Source organism: Microtus oregoni, unplaced genomic scaffold (assembly GCF_018167655.1).
Source record: "Microtus oregoni isolate MIOR12 unplaced genomic scaffold, Mior012 000027F_ref0000203, whole genome shotgun sequence".
In the NCBI taxonomy this organism is placed as follows: Eukaryota; Metazoa; Chordata; class Mammalia; order Rodentia; family Cricetidae; genus Microtus; species Microtus oregoni.
The window spans coordinates 21796203-21818858 of NW_024543086.1; the positions used below are offsets into that span (position 1 = coordinate 21796203).

Below are 22656 nucleotides of genomic sequence, written 5' to 3' on the forward strand. Positions count from 1 at the left end.
AAATTTAGAAATATATATGGGCTATTAAGTGTCCAAAACAGGAAATCAATACATTAGGTTTAAAAATAAACCATTAAACACAGGGAATGTCTCTGTGGTATAGAGACTGCCTAGTATATGAAAGGCCTTGGGATCAATTCCCAATACTAAATATTAACAGCAATAACAAACGGGTACATAAGAAACTATTATTGGGTATGGTGTCTTAAGACTGTAATTCCAGCACCTGGGAGGTTGAGGCAGGAGGACTGTTACAAGTTCCAGATCAGCTTGTGTCTCAAAAAAGTCCCCCCCCCCAAAAAAAAATTAAGAGGCACAAAAAAAATGGAGAATCATCAGCTGAAGCACCCGAGTATTGAGCCATGTGTGTTAGCTAATGCCCATAATATCTCGGAATTAGAGGCTGAAGCGCCAAAAGTTCAAAGACAGCCTGAGCAACATAATAAAGCTGTATCTAAAAAACTAAAAAGAAAAAATATTATTAATTACTAGACTATGTTAACAAATAAATATAGACCACTTTGAGACGTTTACACTGAGCACATATGCGCTATATTTTTAAGACTTTAAGACTTCACTAGCATATATACTTTAGGAGGAGAGAACCAACTGCTGCAAGTTGACCTCAGATCACCACACATGCACCTACATGCATATATACACACACATACATGTATTCACAAAATACATAACTAGTAAAAATAAAAAATCCACACACGCATATTTTGGTATTTGTAGTTAGGAGAATCTATTAGATGTGGGGCAGAGATAAGATGTGATTGTGCTCTGCCAATAGGTTTGGTTGTCACTTGCTTTGCTACAATCTCAATCTTGTATAGCCTTTGCATTAGTATTTTCTGATTGATGCATTATTGGAAAGAATCAATGTCTGACTTTTTTAATAATGTCAGATTTCTGGACACGAGCAATTTTTATAGTTCTGTACTTTAGATACAAAATGTTACAAGTAGATTGTCACGTTTCTTTAGAAAAAAGAAAAAAAAAGTCATCTTTAATTTTTCCCCCTTTTCCATCATTTTAAACCCATGTGAAAACAAAATATTTTAAGCTAATACTGATTCAATTTCAGTTTCTCTCCTTCTTACATGTAGATCTTAAGGATCAAACCCAGGTTGGCAGGCTTAGCAGCAGGAAACTCTACTTACTGAGCCATCTCACTGACCTGTGTGGAGATTTTGTTTTGTTTTAAGGAAGTGAATGTTTTGAAATACAGATGTAGTTCAGTGGTACAGTACCTGGTATACACAAGGCCTGGGCTCAGTCTACTGGAATGAAGCCAATGAATCAATCAAGTAACAAAATAAGATGTTTTGATCTGGACTTATGTTTTTAACTAGCTTTTCATTTTTTGCTTTATTTTTTTATTTATTCTGTTCACAGTGCTGAGGGCCAATCCCAGGACCTTGCACATGCTTGACCAGTGCTCTACCACTAAGGTACATAGCAAATTCTGGTTTTGATTTATTTTAAAAAGCATTTATAAGAATATAAAATGAAAGAAAGACCTCAGAAATCCCTATTTCAATTTTCTGAAAACAATTTCAGAGACTACTTAAACCGTACACATGTTCATATATCTTTTATCCCTAAAAAGAGTCTTAATTTTCATCTTTGTCTTTTTATTTAATGACTTTCAAACATTGCTGCCTTCTGCATTAACCACCCCTCTCTGCGGTAACCAGTACTCTCCAGCACATCTGGAAGGACAAGGAGCTCAACTATATTCCAGAGAATCTCAATGATTTAACCCTTTCCTAAGAGACTTCTGAGTCATTTTCAGTCTTTCATCATCTCAAAATTAATTAAAATACCCAATATATGTATTCTCAGGATAACCAAGTAAGAAATTGATTTTTACTCTGTTTAGTGCAGGTGGCTAATAAGCTGCAGTTAATCCATCACCTAATAAAGCAGGCAACAAAAGCCAAAGGTTTTAAAAAGTTTTCTAGGAACCAAAAACCATAAACAGAACGTGAGCATGCTGGCTAAATGGCATGCATTTTAATATCAGTAACATGCCTAATATCTGAGATGGTAAAAATTTTCTTAAAACTTCAGTTCTTCTTATTTAAGAATGCAAAGACTAAAATTATTGGTATTTATCTAAGCATGGCACCAAAACTTCATTATTAAACTAAGACAACAGAACGGAGGGGGCTGAAAAGATGGTTCAGCAGTACTTACTTATAGCTCTTACAGAGGACCCAAGTTCACCAATGTCAAGTAGCTCACAGCCCAACTCCAAGAAATCTACCACCCTTTTCTAGTCTCCTCAGGCACCCATACACACATATAAATAAAAATAAAATAAGCCTTAAAAAGGGAAAGAGAGCTGAGAGATGGCTCAAACAGTTAAGAGCATGCACTGTTCTTGCAGAGGACCCAAGTGAAGTTAGCTAACCCAAGTTAGGCAGCTAACAGCAACCTCTAACTACAGCTCCAATGGGATCCATAGCCTTTGGCCTCTGGGCAGTGGCACTCACATGCACATCCCCCTACACACATAATATTTTTTTAAAAAAATCTTTAAAAAAAAAAAAGACAGAATGAGCCCTACTCGTGTAATATTAATACTTCCTATTATTCTAAGATATCCATCAGTCCAAAATGCACTTACAATAGATCAGCATGTACAAAGGAGCCACTTGGGGTAGTGTGTAAAGAACCCACATATGCTTATGGGTACACAGTATAGCTCTAAAATGAGAGAGAAGAACCAGTCAAAACTGACTGGCTGTGGGAAAGAAAAGTGATTTCAGAAACAGAAGAAGGGCTTTCATCAAGTATTCTTTTCAAACATAGAACGAATTAATTACCCATTCAATTTTTTAAATTACTGTAGTATTAGTGCACGAGTATGGGCCATGTTGTATATGATGTGTGTGTATATGTGTGTATGTGTATATGTGTGTGTGTGTGTGTGTGTGTGTAGATGCATACTCAAGACCTAGCATGTGAATTTTTTAGAGATCCCTAGTCCCAATTCTTATACTGCTTTCAAGGGGGTAGGTACTTTCCCTCACCAAAGTGGAGCTAAGATAAAAGAAGCCTACTCCACAGATACAAGTTTTGATCTAAAATATGTAAACTTGCAAAAAAAACCAAATTGCAATACGTCTTCCCTTAATTACTCTGGAAGTGGTCAATTTTTCAAAAACTATATTATTCTTTAATCCTTAAAAGGAAAAGCAGAAGTCTTACCAAGTAATAACTCTGGAAAAGCAACCTAAGCCATGAGTATTTCTCAAAGTATCTTGCATCTTTAAAAGGACTTTGTCATAAATATCTTAAGGAAAACTCTAGACAAATGTAAGAAGCAAATGAACTTAGAGCTGCACTGTTCAAAACAATGACTACTAGTTAAAAGAGATCATCTACTTAATTTTTTGCAAAAATTTAAAATTTAGCCAGGCATGGTGGCCTATGCCTGTAATCCCAAGGACTTGATAGATGGAGGCAGAAGAACCAGAAGTTCAAGATAAAGCTCACCCACACAGTGAGTTTGAGAAAAGGCTAGGCTACTAAAAACCATGTCTCAAACAAACAAAAATAAATAATTTAATTAAATTGAATAGTTCTTACATTAGATTTGTCATATTTCAAGTACTTGATGGAATGTGTGGACTATTAACTCCTACTGAACAGTACTGACCTCCAGATCACCAATATCGTCCAAACTCTCTGTTGAGAAAAAACCCTTTTCCTCACACTTCAGACAGAGAAGGCCATCCTAACAAGACTGGTTTCTCTTCCTCTTATCTGAATGGTCCCTGAGGAAGCTTCATGAAAAGGTCAACTGTGGGTAAGTCATGCTCTACAAACAACATCTGATCCCCAGAGTACAAGACCCTACCCATAGTTTATACCTTTGGTTTTATTTTCAGTATTAGCTGTTTACCAGGTCACAGGACTCATTTGTAATGACAGTCACAAATTAAGAGGAAAATGCTTTGTCCACCATGTGACAATTTTTACTAGAAAAAAAACCATAAATAACCATAGTTAAAATATCAAAGAGAATGGAAAAAATCATGACCTCCAATGAAAGACCTTCCCATCACAGAGTGTGCAGGAAGAAGAAACTGAACTCTATTACCGAACTGGCTCTCTTCAGAGCCATAAGTGAGGTAAAGGGGAATGAGGGCTCACTGGCACTCTTCTCAAAAAGCCTACAGCCACTCTCTCTCCAGACACTGCTTGCTTGCTTTTTTCTTTCCTTCTTTCTTTTTTTTGTTTGTTGGTTTGTTTTTGTTTTTCGAGACTGGGTTTCTCTGTAGCTTTGGAGCTTGTCCTAGAACTAGCTCTTATAGACCAGGCTGGACACAAACTCACAGAGATCTGCCTGCTTCTGTCTCCTGAGTGCTGGGATTAAAAAGAGGCATGCGCCACCACCACCCGGTACAGCTAATGCTTTCTATAAAAGACAACTTTTACAACTTCTCTGTACTCATTTTTCCTTTAACTTTATAAACCCTAACCCATTACAAGCCTTTGCTCTAAAACTGCAACTAGAGACCAGCTACACTTAGAGTTCCATTTCCCAACTGTTCCTAAAGAACAAACACAGATCAAGTAAAGTGAGTCACAGAATTGTTTGTTTAGTAAGATTTCTGTATCTTAGCCGGTTGGTGGTGGCACATGCCTTTAATCCCAGCACTCGGGAGGCAGAGGCAGGCGGATCTCTGTGAGTTCGAGACCAGCCTGGTCTACAAGAGCTAGTTCCAGGATAGGCTCCAAAACCACAGAGAAACCCTGTCTCAAAAAACCAAAAAAATAAAAATAAAAAAAAGATTTCTGTACTTAGCTCTCAATTCATTCTTTCTGTGACTGGAGCTGAAACTGTCCTAGGCCATGGTACTGGAAGTAAAACAGGAAAAGACAGCAACTTCCCACACTGTCCTAATGAGAAGTTTCTATGGGTTTAGGTCTAGGTCAGAGCCTCATCCGTGCATCAATCACCCAATCCTCACTGGCCCTAGGGGTAAGTAATGTTTGCTAGTTTCTCAATTATTTAAACAATAGCTGCCTCAACTGGCTATATGCCAAGCTCCATAATAGCCTAATATATGAAAAGCTAATCAAACTGAGCAAAAGTAGACTATTGTAAGGGGAAACTCCCTTTTAGAGATTTCTGACCGCCCCCCTCTGTCCCCAAGACTCCAACGTGTGAAGCCTATGGCCCCAGTCACAGAGCTGCTGAGCTGGAAACTGGACTTCATGTCCACTGAGACAAAACCAGGGTTCTCTCCTGTGCACACATGGCTGGTTCCCAATATAAAAAATTCTGACATTTCCTTCAACTCTGAGTCATGCTTAGAAGGTTCTACTTTTAATCAGGTGGCAAATACTCAAAGTATTTTAATCCAAAAGAATTGGGTCACTCAAGCTTTCATAGTCCATAACTATCAAAGCAAACCCTACTTATAGACAGATTTCTATAGTTCCTGAGTGTCATCATTCAATTCAAAATCAAATACCAAAATCTATCGTATTTAAATGTTACCCCTGCCTTCTCCATTGGTTATCATGAAGAACAATTAAATTTTCTGCTATTTCATTAGCTGTGCTAACTATAAAGCTAAAACACACAAGGGGAGGCTGACAAATGATATGATAACCCAGGTTCAATCCATGGGACCATGGGAAGAAAAAACTTCCAGTGTCCTCTGACCTCCACACAAGTGCCATAGCACACATGCACCCCCCGACACACACAAACACACACAAGGTAATCAAATAAGTAAACATGTATAGGTGGTAATGTTCTCATAAGAAAAACGTAAAACTACTGGGAAGAGGGGAAGCTTTCTAATTAAAAAAATAATTTATATTACAAGAGAATTATATAACCCTATTAAGCAAATCATTCTCTGTTCTACAGACTGAATTCAAGTGCAGCTCCAAGAAATACCTGTCATACACAACAACACACAGGTAAAGACTGGCATATTAAGAGATTCCCAAACAGTAGCAGATGGGACACTTAAGATTTGGAAGAAGATTTTCATTGCTAGGTTTTACTATTCTTAGCAAAGCTTCAACTAAATATTCTTTTTGATTAATAGAAACAAAACACGGGGGGAAATGTCACTAGAGATAATATTCAAGTATTTCTTAATATTAAGTTTTAATAAGAATTCAACTTTTAGACACAGAATTCAAAAATAGTCTTGATACCTAAGGGAACCAGAAAACATCTCAACAGTTTTTCAAAGACAAGAGTCCCTCTTATATTACCTAGAAACTTTTAAAAGGGCCCCTTCTGCACATGTGCATCTGTGTGCATGTGTGAAGTGCCCTGGGTCAGAACCTTTCAAGAAAGTTCAAGCTCAAGTCTAAGAGCTCCCATGCAAGAAGGACACTAAGCGGACTACCCAAGAGAAAAAGAATATGCAAAAGTACAGTGGTTTACATTTCAGCAAAGTGAACTTGAGATTACTAGGAAAGCAAGATCCCTTTCCCAGCTAACGCAAGAGCTGTGAACAGGACACAGCAGATCTGATGGCCATGTTCCAAGAAGCAAGCTTAAGATGGGTAAGGACTATCCCCGACCTCAAATTGTATTACAGAAGCCACAGAGAAACCCTGTCTCGAAAAACCAAAAAAAAAAAAAAAAAAAAAAACCAAACAAACAAACAAAAACAAAACAGCATGGCTGGGTGGTGGTGGCAGCAAACACCTTTAAACCCAGCGCTTGGGAGGCAGAGATAAGCAATCTCTGTGAGTTTAGGGTCAGTTTGGTCTACAAAGAGTTTTCCAGGACAGTCAGGGCTGTTACACAGAAAAACCATGTCTCTCAAACACACACACACCCCAAACTAACTCAGCATGGTACTTACTGATAGAAAAACAGACATGTTGATCACTGGAACTGAATTGAGGGCTCAAACATAAATCCACATACCAATGGACACCTGCCTTTTATTCAAAACAAAACAAAAACAAAAACAAAAAGAAGCCAGAAATATACACTGGGGAAAAAAGGCACTATCTTTATCAAATGGTGCTGGTCAAACTGGATGGCTGAATGTAGAAGAAATCCAAATAGATCCATACTTATCACCCTGCATAAAACAACTTCAAATAGCTCAAAGGTCTCAACATAAAACGAGATACACTGAAATTGATAGACTACAAAGTGGGGAATTAGCCTTGAAGTCATTGGCAAAGGAAAAGACTTTTTGAACAGAACATCATTAGCTCCAAGATCAACAATTAATAAATGGAACCTTTGACACTGAAAAGCTTCTGCATGACAAAGGACACTGCCAGCCAGCCAAAGTAGCAGCCTACAGAATGGGAAAAGATTTATACCAACTATGGATCCAATTGATGTATATCCAAACATATAAAAAAGTAATACTCAAAATATATAAAGAACTCAAAAAACTATGTATTACAAAACAAATAACCCAATTAAAAAGGGGGTACAGATCTAAGCAGAAAATTCTCCTAAGAGGAGACTCAAATGGCTGAGAAACACTTAAAGAAATGTTCAACATCTTTAGTCATCAGGGAAATGTAAATCAAAACTATTCTGAGATTTCATCTTATACCCGTCAGAATAGCTAAGATCAATAAAATAAATGACAGCTCATACTGTCAAGGATGTGGATGTAAGGGGCTGGTAGGACAACAAACTTGTACAGCCACTATGGAAATCAGTGTGGTGGTTCCTCAGGAAGATGGGAAATTATATACTTCAAGATCCAGCTATACCACTCTTGGGCACATATGCAAAGTACGCTCCATCCTACCACGCAGACATTTACTCAACCATGTTCACTACTACTCTATTCCTAGTAGCCAGAAACTAGAAACAACCCAGATGGCCAGTAACAGATGAATGGGTAAAGAAAATGTGGCACATTTACACAATGGACTATGACACAGCATTTAAAAATGAAATCATGAGAGATGCGCCGCGGCTTCGGTAGCGACCGGCTCTTCTTTGCTGCCTGAGCGGCGCCAGCACCTTCCTCGGGAGCTCGCAGCAGCCTGCTGGCCCCTGCTCCACGGCAACCATGTGCGACCGGAAGGCGGTGATCAAAAATGCAGACATGTCGGAAGAGATGCAACAGGACTCGGTGGAGTGCGCTACTCAGGCTTTGGAGAAGTACAACATAGAAAAGGATATTGCGGCCCATATCAAGAAGGAATTTGACAAGAAGTACAACCCCACCTGGCACTGCATTGTGGGGCGGAACTTCGGTAGTTATGTGACACATGAAACCAAACACTTCATCTACTTCTACCTGGGTCAGGTGGCCATTCTTCTGTTCAAATCTGGTTAAAAGCATGGACTGTGCCAAATACCCAGTGATCCATCCAAAAACAAGGACTGCATCCTAAATTCCAAATACCAGAGACTGACTCTTTAGCTTTGCTAAGGGAACACCTCGTTTGAATCTGTTGTGTTTTGTGCGGAGCATCATCCTCTGTATGAGTTTGTGGTTATAAAATAATTAGTAAAACAGCTTACATTTGTATTTATTTTCTATGCCATACTTCTGTACCCTCCCCCCTTTTTTTCCCTCCCTTAGGCCATTCCTTTAAAAATAAATCTGTTTGAGATGTAAAAAAAAAAAAAATGAAATCATGAAATTTGCAGGTAAATGAATGCAACTAGGAAAAATGCATCCTAAGTAAGCCAAGCCCAGAAAGACAAATATGATAGGTATTCACGTATATGTGGATATTAACCATTAAGTTAATGATAGCTAAGCTCCAATCCAACTACAGAGGTTAGGTAGAGTAAGAGACTAGAGGGGACAAATATATCTTCCTAGGGAAATTAAATAGAATAGATGGTTATGAATGAATGGGGGAAGGAGAGCTGGAAAGGGAGAATCAAGTGAAAAAGAGGAGGGAAGGAGATGAGGGAGAAAACTAAAATTAAAAACCATCTGAGGGGTAGTATGAAAACCTAACACAATAGAGGCTTCCATATACATATATACATACACACACACACACACACACACACACACACACACACATGATCTGAATGAAATAATAGAGGAGAGAGAACCCCAACTGGACATCTGTTACCAAATGAAGCTTCCAGTACCAGGAATGGGTTATATATCTAAATGAGTTATTGGCCAAAAGAGTCCCACGGGAACCCCCAAACAACCCCAGGCCAAGACTATAGGATGTTCTCTACAGACTGACAACAAGGTTCTATTGCTAAAAACAACACTTAGATGACTCACTAAACATGGAGAAGTTGAGCTGGTGCCTAAACAGAGCCTTCACTCCTATATGCTAGTGTCTTTGGCACAGGAAGGTACTCTACATGCTACCAAAGGAGAAATGTAAACACCAACCCAGCTATAACCCTCTGCTCTACAATGGTGTACTGACTGAAGGGTACACTAGTGCAATGGTGGCATTAAACTTGTGGGAGCCACCAACCAATACCTGATTTGACTTAAGGTTCACTCCACAAGATAAAACCCATATCTGACACTACTTGGGTGACCAAGAACCTGAGACTAGACAGCCCAGAGACCTAGGGTAAAAAACAAATACTACTGTTCTACTAAAAGAATATAGCAATGAAAAGATTCCTAAGGCCATTGTGCTATACTAAGATCAGTGCCTAGCTCAGTCATCAGTGAAGCTTCAGCCCACCAAGTGTGAACAACAGAGACCCGAAGGCAGGCAATATGCCCTAAAAGGGATTATCTCCATCAAATACCTCCCCCCAGGGCTCAGAGAACTCTGTCAAAGAGGTGACATAAAGAGTGTAAGATTGGGGGGGGGGGGGGGGGGAGTGTAAGATCCAGAAGGGATGGAGGATACCACAGAAACAAGGACCTCTAAATAAACAGTATCAATGCACATATGAACTCATAAAGACTGCGGCAACATGCACAGGGTCTGCACCAGTCTTTGGATATATATTATGCCTTCCAGTTTAGTGCGTTCATGGCAATCCTGAGTGCGCAAACCAGAGAGTCTGTGTCTGTTTCTTCTGCCTTTTCATGAGCTCTTTTCCTTTTGTTTTGTCCTACTCTGACATGTTAGTGTTTGCTTTATGTTACCTTATTTTATTTTATATTTTACCTCTTAGAAGCCTATTTTCTAATGAGACGGAAAAGGGGTGGGTACAGATGACAGGGAGGTAGAAGGGACTGAGAGGAGTAGAGGTAAGGGAAGCCGTAATTAAGATAAGTTATGTGAGGAAAAAAATAACTATTTTCAATAAGGGGGGAGGGAGTGGGTAAAGACGAGGCCAGATGTTGTAGTACACACCTTTAATCCCAGCACGTGGGAGGCAGACTCTGCCCTGGCTATATAGTAAATTCTAGACAACCAGGGCTAAGTAGAGACCCTGTCTCCAAACAAAAACAGCAACAGAAATGAGTGAACAGTGAAAATATAAGTACTAAAATCAGATCACATAAGAGGGCAGAGGGCATGCCCAGGAGTATGAAGGTTTCTGAGAGACATCTGGAAACAACCAAAAGAGGAGTTAACAAGAGCTGTTATGTACTGTGACACCCAGGAAGAAAAGATTTTCAGGGCCAGGGTCCTATTTCTAGCCCTAAAGACTGGGAAACAGGTGGGCTTTCCCATCTGACTGGTAAGCACTATGGTATAGCAGGAAAAGTCCAGGGAGACAACAGAGTTGGGAAGACCACCTAACCACGGGCCCACCTCAACTCCCTGGGATTCTACATACTGAAATGTTCAGAACAGGAGGGAATAAATACAATCTCTTTGGGTTGCTTCTTAGGTTATTTTCATACTTAACTGTATTTTATATTCTTTTCTTAGTTTTATTTCAGAGTTGTGTGAACATTTCTAAGCCTCTGAAAGGGACCAACCAAAATCTCTGTACAGTGTTAATGCCTAAAAGACATTTCAGATTGAAGTTTAAGATACACAGTAGTAAGAAACAGAATCACATATTTGAGACTAAGTCCAAGAACTACATTTCAAAATTATCAAGAGTTTACAGAGCATGTAAATTTTTGTAATTTAAAGAAGAGGCTGGAGAGAAGGCTTAGTAGTTAAGAGAACTGGCTGTTCTCCCAAAGGACCTGGGTTCGATTCCCAGCATCCAAAGGGCAGCTCACAACCATTACAGGGGCTTTGATGCCCTCTTCTGGCATCTGAGGGCACTGCATAAACATGGTGCACAGACACACATGCAGGAAAAAACACATAAAATAAATGAATAGATCCTATTTGTAAAAAAAAAAAAAAATCAATAGTGCTGATTACAGAATTCCTTGTTTTATATCCATGAGGGTACATCATAGCCCTACTACACATGGGTTTCTGTGGTAACATGTGCACAGCTACTGCTGTTTTCAGCAATTAACAGAGTCTGATCAGATTAGCATTCCCAGGAAGTCCTCAGAGGACAAACCACAACCACTTGCCCTGGTAGCTATACTGCCAGCTCTTATTCATTGAGCATTTTCTACAAGCCAGGTACTTCCCGGACATCACCTCAGATAATACTGTAATAATATAATAATCATCCCATTTTACAGATGAAAAAACTGATGTAGACAGTTAAAACCTAGCCAAAGCTCACCAACTAGGTTATCAATGGTGAAAACATCAGAATTAAGAAAGGGGGATGCCAGGTGGTGGTGGTGCACGCCTTTAATCCCAGCACTCAAGAGGCAGAGTCAGGCAAATCTCTATGAGTTTGAGGCAAGACTGGTAAACAGAGTGAGTTCCAGGACAGGCTCCAAAGCTAAGAGAAACCCTGTCTTGAAAAACCAAAAAAGAAGGAAGGAAAGAAGTAAGGAAGGAGGGAGGGCGTGAAGGAGGGAGAGAGGGGGGAGGGAGGGAGGGGAGGAAGGAAGGAGGGAGGGGAGGGAGGGTAAGGAGGGAGGGAGGGAGGGAGGGAGGGAGGAAGGAAAAAAAGGGGGGGGGCAAGCCAGGCAGTGGTGATGCACCCCTTTGATCCCAGCACACAGGAAGCAGAGGCAGGTGGATCTGTTAGTTCAAGGCTAGCCTGGTCTACAGAGTTTCCAGGACAGAGTTCCAGGTCTACAGAATTTAGAACAACCAGGACTACAAAGAGAAACACTGTCTTAAACAATCAAACAAAAACAGGACACACACACACACACACACAAAGAGTAGTGGCAAAGTGTTAAAAGTAAAGTCTTAGGAGAAAACTAAGCATTTTCAAGGACAAAATCTGTATATTTATTTGCTCACTTTTTGTCTCCAACATCTCCTAAGTACCTACTGGGCAAGTAAGCCTCCTGCTATGCTCAATGCCAGTGCAGCAATTGTACCAAGTCTATACCAGCTAAAAGCACCGCTCAGCATCTAGTTTCACAAAAAATACCTAAGGTGATAAAGTAGCAGAGAAAAGAATGCTGCGGGCTACTAGGGTCAGCAAGAAGTAAAATAGCCAGCAGAAGATCAAAGCCACCTTACCTGGATTTGTTAAATTTATTTGATTTTAAATACAGTATATAAAACTATTACAGAAAAAAAACCAACAAAAACGTAAGCGAGCACCTCCTACTGTGAAGTGCTGACCCCATCCTGGCTACTGGTCACTGGGCAGGCCAGGTACACCAGTCTCAGAAAACTTGGGCTATGATGGAGGAAGGTCATTGGCTAATAAAGGAACTGCCTTGGCCCATTTTATTGGTTAGGACATAGGTAGGTGGAGTAAACAGAACAGGACGCTGGGAGGAAGAGGAAGTGAAGTCAGTCTTGACATCTCTCCTCTCGGGAGCAGACGCCTGAGAGAGACACCATGCCCTGCTCCCGGGATGAAGCTCCGACCCAGGATGGACATAGGCTAGAATCTTCCCGGTAAGCGCACCTTGGGGTGCTACACACAGATGATTAGAAATGGGCTAAATTAATATGTGAGAATTAGCCTAGAAGAGAATGGGCCAAGCAGTGTTTAAAAGAATACAGTGTCCGTGTAATTATTTCGGGCATAAGCTAGCCGAACAGGCAGCCGGGGTGCTGGGGATGCAGCCCCGCCGCCCCTATTACTACAGATTGGCACCCAACGTGATGGACTAAACCCACTTAAAAAACCTGAGAAGGCTTAAAAATAAGGGAGAGAGAGTTTAACACAGATTTTTGCTGTTTGTTGGTGGCGTGCTGTAGAGAGATTTCCTGATTCAGCAACAGTAGCAGAAAAAACGCTGTGTCATTTTAAAGCGCGACTTCCTGGGGCTGTGCCACCATTACAATCTCTGTCTGGCTCCTGCGGGAGACAGAGCTTTTGAATAGAGCATTTGGAGTAAAGTGCTACGATTTGTTTGATGGCAACTAGACTTGCTGTGTTCTAGGGTCTACTCTGCTTGCCAGAGGCAAGCAAGCACCTCATCTAAGAGAGGCTTCCTGACTCAGCTTTAGCTGCAAAACCCTGCAGCTCATTAAGAGGTCCTGCCACGAAACACTTAAACAGTGTTGACGAAAAGCTGAACGCATGCTTTTCGGTTTTCAGCCATAGCAGGAAAAAAGCTGAACCGTTTAAAAATGCCAGCTTTCTGGGCTGTCCTGCCACGGCAAACTCTGACTCTTTTACGCAGGCGGTTCGTGCGGTTTGCAAGCACAGGCTGCTGAAGCTCGGTACCTCAGCCATGAGGCTGGAAACCTAAGGAATGGACTGGATCTAGCTGGCAAAGCCACGCCTTTAATCCTACCCATATTGCTCAGTAATTTAAAGGCTCGTGTGGTCAGAAAAAGATATACAGTAAAGAGAGATTCAAAGACAAAGAAAATTTCTAAATGGTTTGAAGTGTGTTAAAAATATATGCAGACTAAAATTTAAAGTTCTTAAAGTAACAAAAAAAAAAGGAAGAGAGTTGTTGTGTGTGGTACACACCTTTAATCCCAACACTTGGTAGGCAGAGGGAGATAGACCTCTGTGACTTCAAGGTGTGGTAGCACACGCCTTTAATCCCAATGCCTGGGAGGCAGAGACAGGCAGATCTCTGAGAGTTCAAGGACAGCCTGGTCTACAGAGTTACTTCAGGTCAAAGATACAGAGAACCTATATCAAAAAGAAAAAGGTAAAAGTAAAAATAAACAAAATAGAGGTTAAAATAAAACGAACAAAGATGGAAAATACACAGAGAATTTTGATACTGTATGCTATTATGCTCTCTTTGAATTGTTTGAATGCTGAGGAAAGAGCAAAAGCTACTAAAAGATATTTGTTTATAAATGCTGCTGAACTAATCCAACATAGATATTTTGAATTTGGATCTAAGGATATGATACTTTGGAAAAGAGTTTCTTATTTTGTTTTCACAGAGGATGAGACGCTGTTCATTTCTTCCATTCCGATTTGGTATGATGGACCACGCCCTCCTGAAGGGTTGCAGTGAACATTTTCAGAAAATTGCTTCCCTCAACTGCCAACTGAGATGAAACTAGCACACAGGTTATACCATGAAAGACCTAATTAACGACGCCCCCATTCAGCAGGAAGCAGTTTGGAGAGAAAAAAACTGCGCCCATGTTCCCAAATATGGTTTCTAAACGTCCTTTTACATTTAAAGGGGGATATGATATAGATATGAATAATTTACATTAGTATAGATTTTGCTTTATTGATAGAGATTTAAGGTCAATTTTGTTATATGTATAAGTGTTTCTGATTTTGATTAAGGTATTGTGATTGTGTAGTTCATTTAAATATGTACTGTATAATTAAGAAATATAGGTTGTTAATGGATAATCATCGATAATAGTAAAGCTTGTAGTCATGTTAATTAGATTTTCTAGATATATAGAGATATATTTTAGATAGACATTCTTCATGTCTTTCAAAGATTACAGAATAGGACATTTAATGTTTTAATAACTTAGGACTTTTCATGACAATGAGACACTCTGCTCCTGGCAGCACCAATCTACTTCAAGAGGAAGATGGACATCGAAGAGGCACCTTATGGAGTTTGATAGCCATTTGGGCAAGAAACTGCTCTTGCCTGGACTATTGCATAAACTGGACACAGAGAACCCGCAGAGAGAGGACTACTGAACTTGCCTAAGGTGAGATGATCTTTTGGGGTTCCTGATTCATGAAAGAGTCTGAGACATTCTGCAGGACACAACAGATAGTGACTGAACTGACTTTGAATTTTCCTGCTTTATGGAAATGTCTGCTGGATACCATGGGCCTGAAGGCTGAAGATGGATGCCCCAACGGTACAGAGGAACCTTGGGTGACTGTCCAGGCAGCAAGATGTCTCTGTCATTTCTAGAGTTTTAAAAGTTGCTTTTTTCTTGTTTGCTTAGGTAGTATTGTAGCTTTCTGGAGTCTTTGATGGAGTTAAGAATAGTTAGTTATAGTTATAGTTTTCCTTAGTTATGATAAATATTATTGTAACTTTTACTTGATAACTGTTTTGTTACATGTAATTTTGCTATGTTAAAGTTAAAGCCTTTTTTTTTTTTGTTTAAACCGAAAAAGGGGAAATGATGGAGGAAGGTCATTGGCTAATAAAGGAACTGCCTTGGCCCATTTTATTGGTTAGGACATAGGTAGGTGGAGTAAACAGAACAGGACGCTGGGAGGAAGAGGAAGTGAAGTCAGTCTCGACAGCTCTCCTCTCGGGAGCAGACACCTGAGAGAGACACCATGCCCTGCTCCCGGGATGAAGCTCCGACCCAGGATGGACATAGGCTAGAATCTTCCCGGTAAGCGCACCTTGGGGTGCTACACACAGATGATTAGAAATGGGCTAAATTAATATGTGAGAATTAGCCTAGAAGAGAATGGGCCAAGCAGTGTTTAAAAGAATACAGTGTCCGTGTAATTATTTCGGGCATAAGCTAGCCGAACAGGCAGCCGGGGTGCTGGGGATGCAGCCCCGCCGCCCCTATTACTACAGAGCTACTGTTGTACCCCACTGGAAACAGACACAGTAGGCCAATATTCCCAAATGGGTGCTTATACCATGAGTCCCATACCACTCAAATCAAGCTGTGGCTCAAGAGAAAATTCTTTGGATGCCAATTTTTACATTAAAGTTTAAGAGGAGACAGCCATGTCCATATACTGTCTATGGCTGAGTTTTTACCAAAATGACCAAGGCAAATGGTTAGAACAAGAGACCAGATGTCCCACAGAGCCAGAAGTATGTCCTCTCTGGCCTTTTATGAAGTTGTTTACTGATCTAAGCATTGCATGGGGGTGGGGGGGAGGGGGTCCTGGTGCTAATGAGCTGTGGGAATGGTGCAAAGTTCAGTCCTAATAGTTAAAGATCCACAGTGCCCACCAACACATGCTCTGAGGCTGACACCAAAATTCCTTGACTAAAACTAACCCTACTGGAGCACAAAACTTTGTTTAAATAATAATAATAACAACAATATCGGTTTTTCAAGACAGGGTTTCTCTGTGTAGCTTTGAAGCCTGTTCTGGAGCTCACTCTGTAGACCAGGCTGGTCTTAAACTCAGAGAAATCCACCTGTCTCTGTCTCCTAAGAGCTGGGATTAAAGGTGTGCGCCACCACCACCTGGCCTTAAAAAAATTATACTTTATGTATTATGAGCATTTGCCTGCATGCTCATATGTATACCATGTGTGTACCTAGTGCCCACAAAGGCCAGAAGAGTGACAGATCTCCTGGAACTAGTCACAGACGACTGAGACCCCATGCAATCTCTTGAAATACACACCAAGTGCTGATTTATGTAAGATAAAGAGGTGACAACCACGCTAATGTAACCCCAAGAACTAAACTAGCAAGCTTTCCTAATCTTTACAAGCCCACTAAGGAAGGCAGGTAGTTACCCCGCTATTTTGTTTTCAAACACTAAAGAAAAAGATCATTTCTTTGCACAGCCCTAAGTAATGAGGTACTCTGAGAGCCAACCACAGCGGCAGAAGTAAACTACTAGCTTATAACCTAGGACCAATTCTCAACAGCAGAAATCAGCCTTGTTCCTTTATAAGCCATTTTCAATTATTTTTAAGGGTTACCAAATCAAGTGGGGTACAATAGAGCATATCTGTAATCCCAGCAACTAAGGAGGTGGCATAAGCATCAGGAATTCATGGCCAGTATGAACCACATGAAATCCTGTCTCAAGAAAATAAAAAATAAGAGCAATTATAGAACCCCGACCTTTCACCACTATGGCAGCACTGGTGTGCTTCACATTTACACCATCTCTTCTGAAGAGCTCCCAGTGCAGCCCTTCACACCCCGAAACATGATAAAAATCAAAAGTCTTACCTTTATGGTCAAGACAATAAGGTAAAATAAGAACCATTTCTCAATCATGCCCTAAAGTAAACAAGAATGTGCGCCCATCGTTAGATGGGGTAAATAACACCAGAAGCAGAGGAAAACAAGGCCCGGCACACTCCATGCTATAAACCCTACACCCCACCTCCAAACATTATAAATTTTCTGAAAAGAATGGCTTGAGTGTGTTTGGGGGGGGGGGGAGAGAAAAAGAAGAGAAACAGAGTGACAGAGAGGCTGAAACCTGCTTTGTAGCACAAGCTTGCCCAAAACTCATAATGTTGTCTAGGCTAGCCCCCTCCTGCTGTAGCCTCCAGAATGCTGGAATTACAGGTGTGTGCCATAGGCCTCCACAGGTCTTTAACTCACAAGCTCAAGTGAATGCTGCTGAAACCTGGCAAATATCACTGTCCCATGAGTTAAGCAAATTCTCTCTTTTTAAATTTTATGTGGGTAGTTGTTTTCCCTGCATTTATGTCCGTGCACCATGAGTGTGCAGTGTCTGTAGAGTTCAGATCCCCCAGAACTGGAGTTACAGGGAGTTATGAGCTACCATGTGGGTGCCTGGAATTGAATCAGGGACCTCTGGAGAAGCAACCAGTGCTATTTTAACCACTGAGCCATCTTTCTAGTCCCCAAGTCAAGTAACTTCTTTAGAGGAACAAATTTATAAAAATGCCTAGAATGATCATTTTTTTAAAAAAATACTATTTTATATTTAGTGTGTGTGTGTACATGAGCATGTATATGTCATGATCCATGGATGAAGGTCAGAACTTGCAGGAGTCAGTTTCTCTCCTTCCACTGTGAAGGACTGGGATCAAACTTAAGTTCAGGGGCTTGGTGGCAAGGGCCTTTACATGCTGAGCCATCTGACCCAATCTAGATCCCACTCAAGTTACAGGTTCTCATTTAGAAAACAGCAGTAAATGTTTCTTCTCTTCAAATGCTGCCAAGATGGCTTGGAGGAAAGCACTGTCTGATACAGAAAGGGCTGCACACAATGAAGAGTGCCATTTAGCAGTACAAGATGTTGGTGGCAGATCATAGTCGCCACAAGCTCTCTTTAAATACACTTCTCTACTGCACTGACAGATTCACAGCCACTTAAGAAGGGGGAGACAGAAGAAGGTTCACTGGAGTCTAAGAGTTGAGGGATGCCTAAACAACATAGTGAGACTATGCCTCTTGGAAAATTAACTTTTTGTTAGTGATCACAGAGCATTCCTGTAATCCCAGTAACATTCAGGAGACTGAGGCAGGAGAGTCACAGGTTTGAGGCAATTTGATGCTATTCTTAAAAACATCACTTGTCTCAAAGTAAAAAGAAAGAGAAAAAGTTATTTTTTAAGACACAGGTATAAAATACAAACATGATGGTTTATGGCCATAACATCTGTGTTTGATTTTTCAAAAGACAAATTTAAAACTTTTTACAAAGTGTGTGTGTGTTGAGAGAGAGGGAGATGGGGATGAGTGGTACGTGCCATGGCACACTTGAAGATCAGAGGACAACTCTGTGGACTGTTCTCTCCTTCCACTTTTATATGGATTCTGGGGATTGAACCCAGATCACCAGGCTTACATGGCAAGTACCTCTCTACCCACTGAGCCATCTTTCTGGCCCTAATACCTCTTAAATGGCTTGTTACACACAAATTTTGCCGTAAAGTTGCCCAAATCACTAAGTGTGGTGATGTATGCCTATAATACTAGTACTGGGAAGGCTGAGGCAAGAGGATCCAGAGTTCTTAGTCAGCTTTGGGTACAAAGCAAATTCTAAGCCACACTAAACTAACCAGCAATATTGTCTTAAAACAAACACTTTCATAAATGTTTTTTTTAAAAAGTCTACTACCTGACTGAATATTTCTTTCTCCTACCACTAACTAACTATATATTGGTAGCTTCTTACAAAGTGCTGAACGATTCAACATAGAACAAGAAAACAGTACTGTGCCAACATCTGATATCATTTGATTCTATGCCACTTCAGAACTGCCTAGATGGTAGGGTGGAAGTGGTTTCTCCTTCCTCTTGCTACCCTCCTCCAGGCACCTTCCCTCTTCCTCTACATGCTTTCCCCATCTTAAGTGATAAAGGTGGACATCACTCAGATGCTGCCTGGTCCCTAGTGAAGTGGTTTATTATGCATACATGGACACTCCCTTTGGTGAACTCCAAGTACTCTATAGGCTTGGTAGGCTCAAGGGTACTCTCTTCTCCTCCCACTACCATCCCTAGAAACACACCTATGCACTTGATGACTTCACAAGACAGTTCCCAAAGACGTGGCCTGTGTCACAACAGTTCAAGTAGCTGCTGTTTCTCAGGGTCTAAGGTTCTCTGTTCCTTCTTCTTCCATCCCCTCCCTCAAATCTGATCTTATGCTCAGAACACTTATCTTGACCACCCTAGCCCGATTTTCTCTTGGAGCCTTAAGAATGAACCCCTCACTAAAACAATATTGAATTTCTCAGTAATGTTATCTTTCCATCTCTATCCCAGCCATCACTCCATTAAATATATTTAATGTAAATATTTCAGCCATTTGTTTAATTTACATCTTTAAGATCTGTCTATCTTAGACTAATAGTTATTCTTGACAAGATTTCACTTTGTTTAAAGTGTTGACTAATGGCCCCTTCCTTAGGAGCCACCCCAATACACCTTTCAAGACAATGTAATGGTGCATTTCCTGTCACCACACACTCAACTCAAACACAACTGTCATCTTTATCCTTTTCATCATTTAAGTCAGAATCTTAGAAACTATCTCTGTTTCATACATTTGGAAATAAATGTTTCGGTGCTCTCCTGCTTTTCCTGGATAGAAACTGGAAAGGGAAGGGGACAAAGTGGTTAATTTCAGAAAATCATTTCTGATAAGCTCTGCTCTGATTAGCAGAACATTAAGTAAATTATCTGACCATTAAGTAACAGAAGTTACGACAAGAAAAGCCATCTTTTGGACTCCAACTTGTAAATAGCTGGATGTGTACCACACTTTAATTCTTTTTGTGGGCCTACTGTTAATTTGCCCCCACTTTTAAGGGAAAAAAATCTACAATAACCTCACTCAATAACAGCAAAGCTGAAAAGTCTTCAAGTTACCAGTGTCAGAGGACAAGTTTCAGGACTAAACTTGCCTAGTCTGATCTATATTTCACATGATTACAGTGTTCTGGCTGAAACATGGCAAGATTACCAAAATAGGGGAGCTCTATTCTGCAGAAGGGCATTTAAACCACTGTTTCCACATTTCTCACGCCAATAAGTAGATTTTTATGAAAATAAACGGCAAACTCAATATGTCATTTAAAATGAAAAGTACCATTAGTGATTTCTCTCCCCGACAATCAATTATTCCTTCCCACTATTGAACAAATTTTAAGTAAACAAAAATCTCCTGAAAAATGATGGGGGAGGAAAACACTCACCTCTGGTTTCTACATTAACTAATATTACACGTCTCCTTTCGTGATTGGATTCCAGGAACCGTATTCAAACTGAAGCCACAAATCTAGGTTTTGTTTCAACAGTAGAAATATTTTTTAATACACTTGGTAAAGTCACAGAAAGACTTCCACAACTTGAACAGCTGTGTCTAGCGCCAATCTGCAGGCAGCAATGTAATTTGATTTGGACCCATTCATCAGAAACTCATTTTCAGATGCCGCTACTACAAACCGTACTGGAGGAACGCTAGCTGCGGCGAGCCGGCATTGTTCGCAGCAGCGCCTAAGTTTTTATTGCAGAGGACAGCTTAAAAGAGGAAATACAAATAACTAGAAATGCTACCAGAGAGCTGTCCAGAAGTGTGAATTACTAACCAACACAAAACTGCGCATATGATCACCTAAGAAAGTTTGCAGGGAAACTATTTAGTGGGGGAGGAGGGGATTCAGCAGTATCTTGCTTTTTATTTCTGAAAACATGAAAGCCCTACAGTCCTTCAATTTTTTTTAAATTTTACATCTCCACGGTAAAACCAGCTCAAACTCATAGGGAGAGTAGAGTCCAAACGGACTTTAAAAGCCTGCTAGCTTCTTTTTAAGGTTACGTATGTAAATGAAAAACACCACAGCAACTTTGATGACATCTTGCAAATCAAGTTTGGGGTTTTGAAAAAAATGACTAGGTGATCAAAAAAGGAATGAAAGAATCAAGAGTTTCAAAATAACCACTAAGCGTTTTCCAAAGCAACACATTCCAAGAAACTTCTTAGTCGCAACTCATAAGCCGGTGGCAGCTGTGTCCGCGACTGCAGCGCCTTGAGTGGGGGGTCCGATCCCGAAAGCCCTCATTACTTCTCGGAAGCATTCTCTCCCTCCAAACCTCCAAGGTCCCCTCCGCTGTCATCCCGACCGGCCACGCGTGCGAACACCCGGCCGCGCCCCCGCTTTACTTTTCCTCCCCGGCCGGGAAGCACAGTCCAGGGCCTGGGACAGAACCTCCCGCCACTGCGACCCCCCAAGCTCCCTCCCCGCCACCGACGCTTGACAGCGCGCCTGGCCCTAGCCTCACCTGTGCTGTCATTCGCGGAGAAGCCCGGGGAGCTGAGTTTGGCTCTTTTGGGGTTGGGCGGTCCGTCCAGCAAGTTCTCAGCCATCTTCACCTGCTCGCGGAAACAGCCCTAAGCGCGGGCGGAGCGACGCGGCCCGGACGGGGGGTCGGGCCGGCGGCTGCGAGCAGGCGAGCCAGCGAGGAGCGAGCGCAGGAGCGCGGGCCGGGCCGCGGAGGGCGCAGGCCGGGTGGGGGAGGCGGCGGCCAAATCTCAGCCTCAGCAACAGCGCCCCGCAGCGCTCACCGCCCGCCCCCGGCCGCCGCCGCCGCCGGCCGCGGCCCCCTCATCCCCTGCCCGCCTCCCGAGCGCGACACTCCGCGTCCCGGGCACCCCAGCGGCCCGGCCGCCTCCGCGGGCCCGGCTGGCAGCGACGGCGCCCGGCCCCGCGGCTCAGGCGGCGCCGGGGAACATGGTGGTGCCGCCGCCGCCGCCTCGCCCCCCCCCCCCCCCCCCGCGCGCCCCACTTAATGAATTCGCCCGCGGCCGGACGACCGGGAGACTTCGGGCTCCGCCGCCCGCCCGCGGCCCGCCGCCGCCGTGAGGAAAAACAATGCGCCGAGCGGAGCCGCCGCCGCGCCGCGGCCCCCCCACCCCGTGCCGCCGCCGCCGCGGCCGCCGCGGCCGCCGGGCTCCGGGAGGCCGAGCCGAGAGGCGAGCGGGGCCGCCGGGGCGGGAGCCGAGGGCCGGGCGGAGCGGGCCGGCCAGGCGGAGCGGGGTGCGCGGGCGGTTGTGGGGCCCGGGACCGGCGGGGCCGAGTAGATCGCGCTCGAAGCCCCGGTCGGGTCCGCGACAAGATGGCGGCTGTTGATTCCTCAATTAAAAAAAAAAGAAAGTTTTTTTTCTTCTCTTTCCAG

At 42.1% G+C, this 22656-nt stretch overlaps 2 protein-coding genes across 3 annotated transcripts in view; one reads left to right on the forward strand and one right to left on the reverse strand.

Moving 5' to 3' along the window:
* LOC121463856 (CREB binding protein) overlaps positions 1 to 22239 on the reverse strand; it is a 147488-nt gene extending 125249 nt beyond the window's left edge. For both annotated transcript variants that reach the window (XM_041676379.1, XM_041676376.1), the window contains exon 1: positions 21763 to 22239. In XM_041676379.1, coding sequence (XP_041532313.1) covers positions 21763 to 21847 — 85 coding nt within the window. In that variant the 5' untranslated portion in view covers positions 21848 to 22239. The remainder of the gene's footprint in view (positions 1 to 21762) is intronic.
* Positions 7962 to 8365, forward strand: LOC121463858 (dynein light chain 1, cytoplasmic). The gene has a single exon (XM_041676380.1). It carries the CDS (start codon positions 8046 to 8048, stop codon positions 8313 to 8315), a length of 270 nt encoding a protein of 89 aa, XP_041532314.1. The 5' UTR covers positions 7962 to 8045; the 3' UTR covers positions 8316 to 8365.
* Positions 22240 to 22656: the final 417 nt, after the last annotated feature.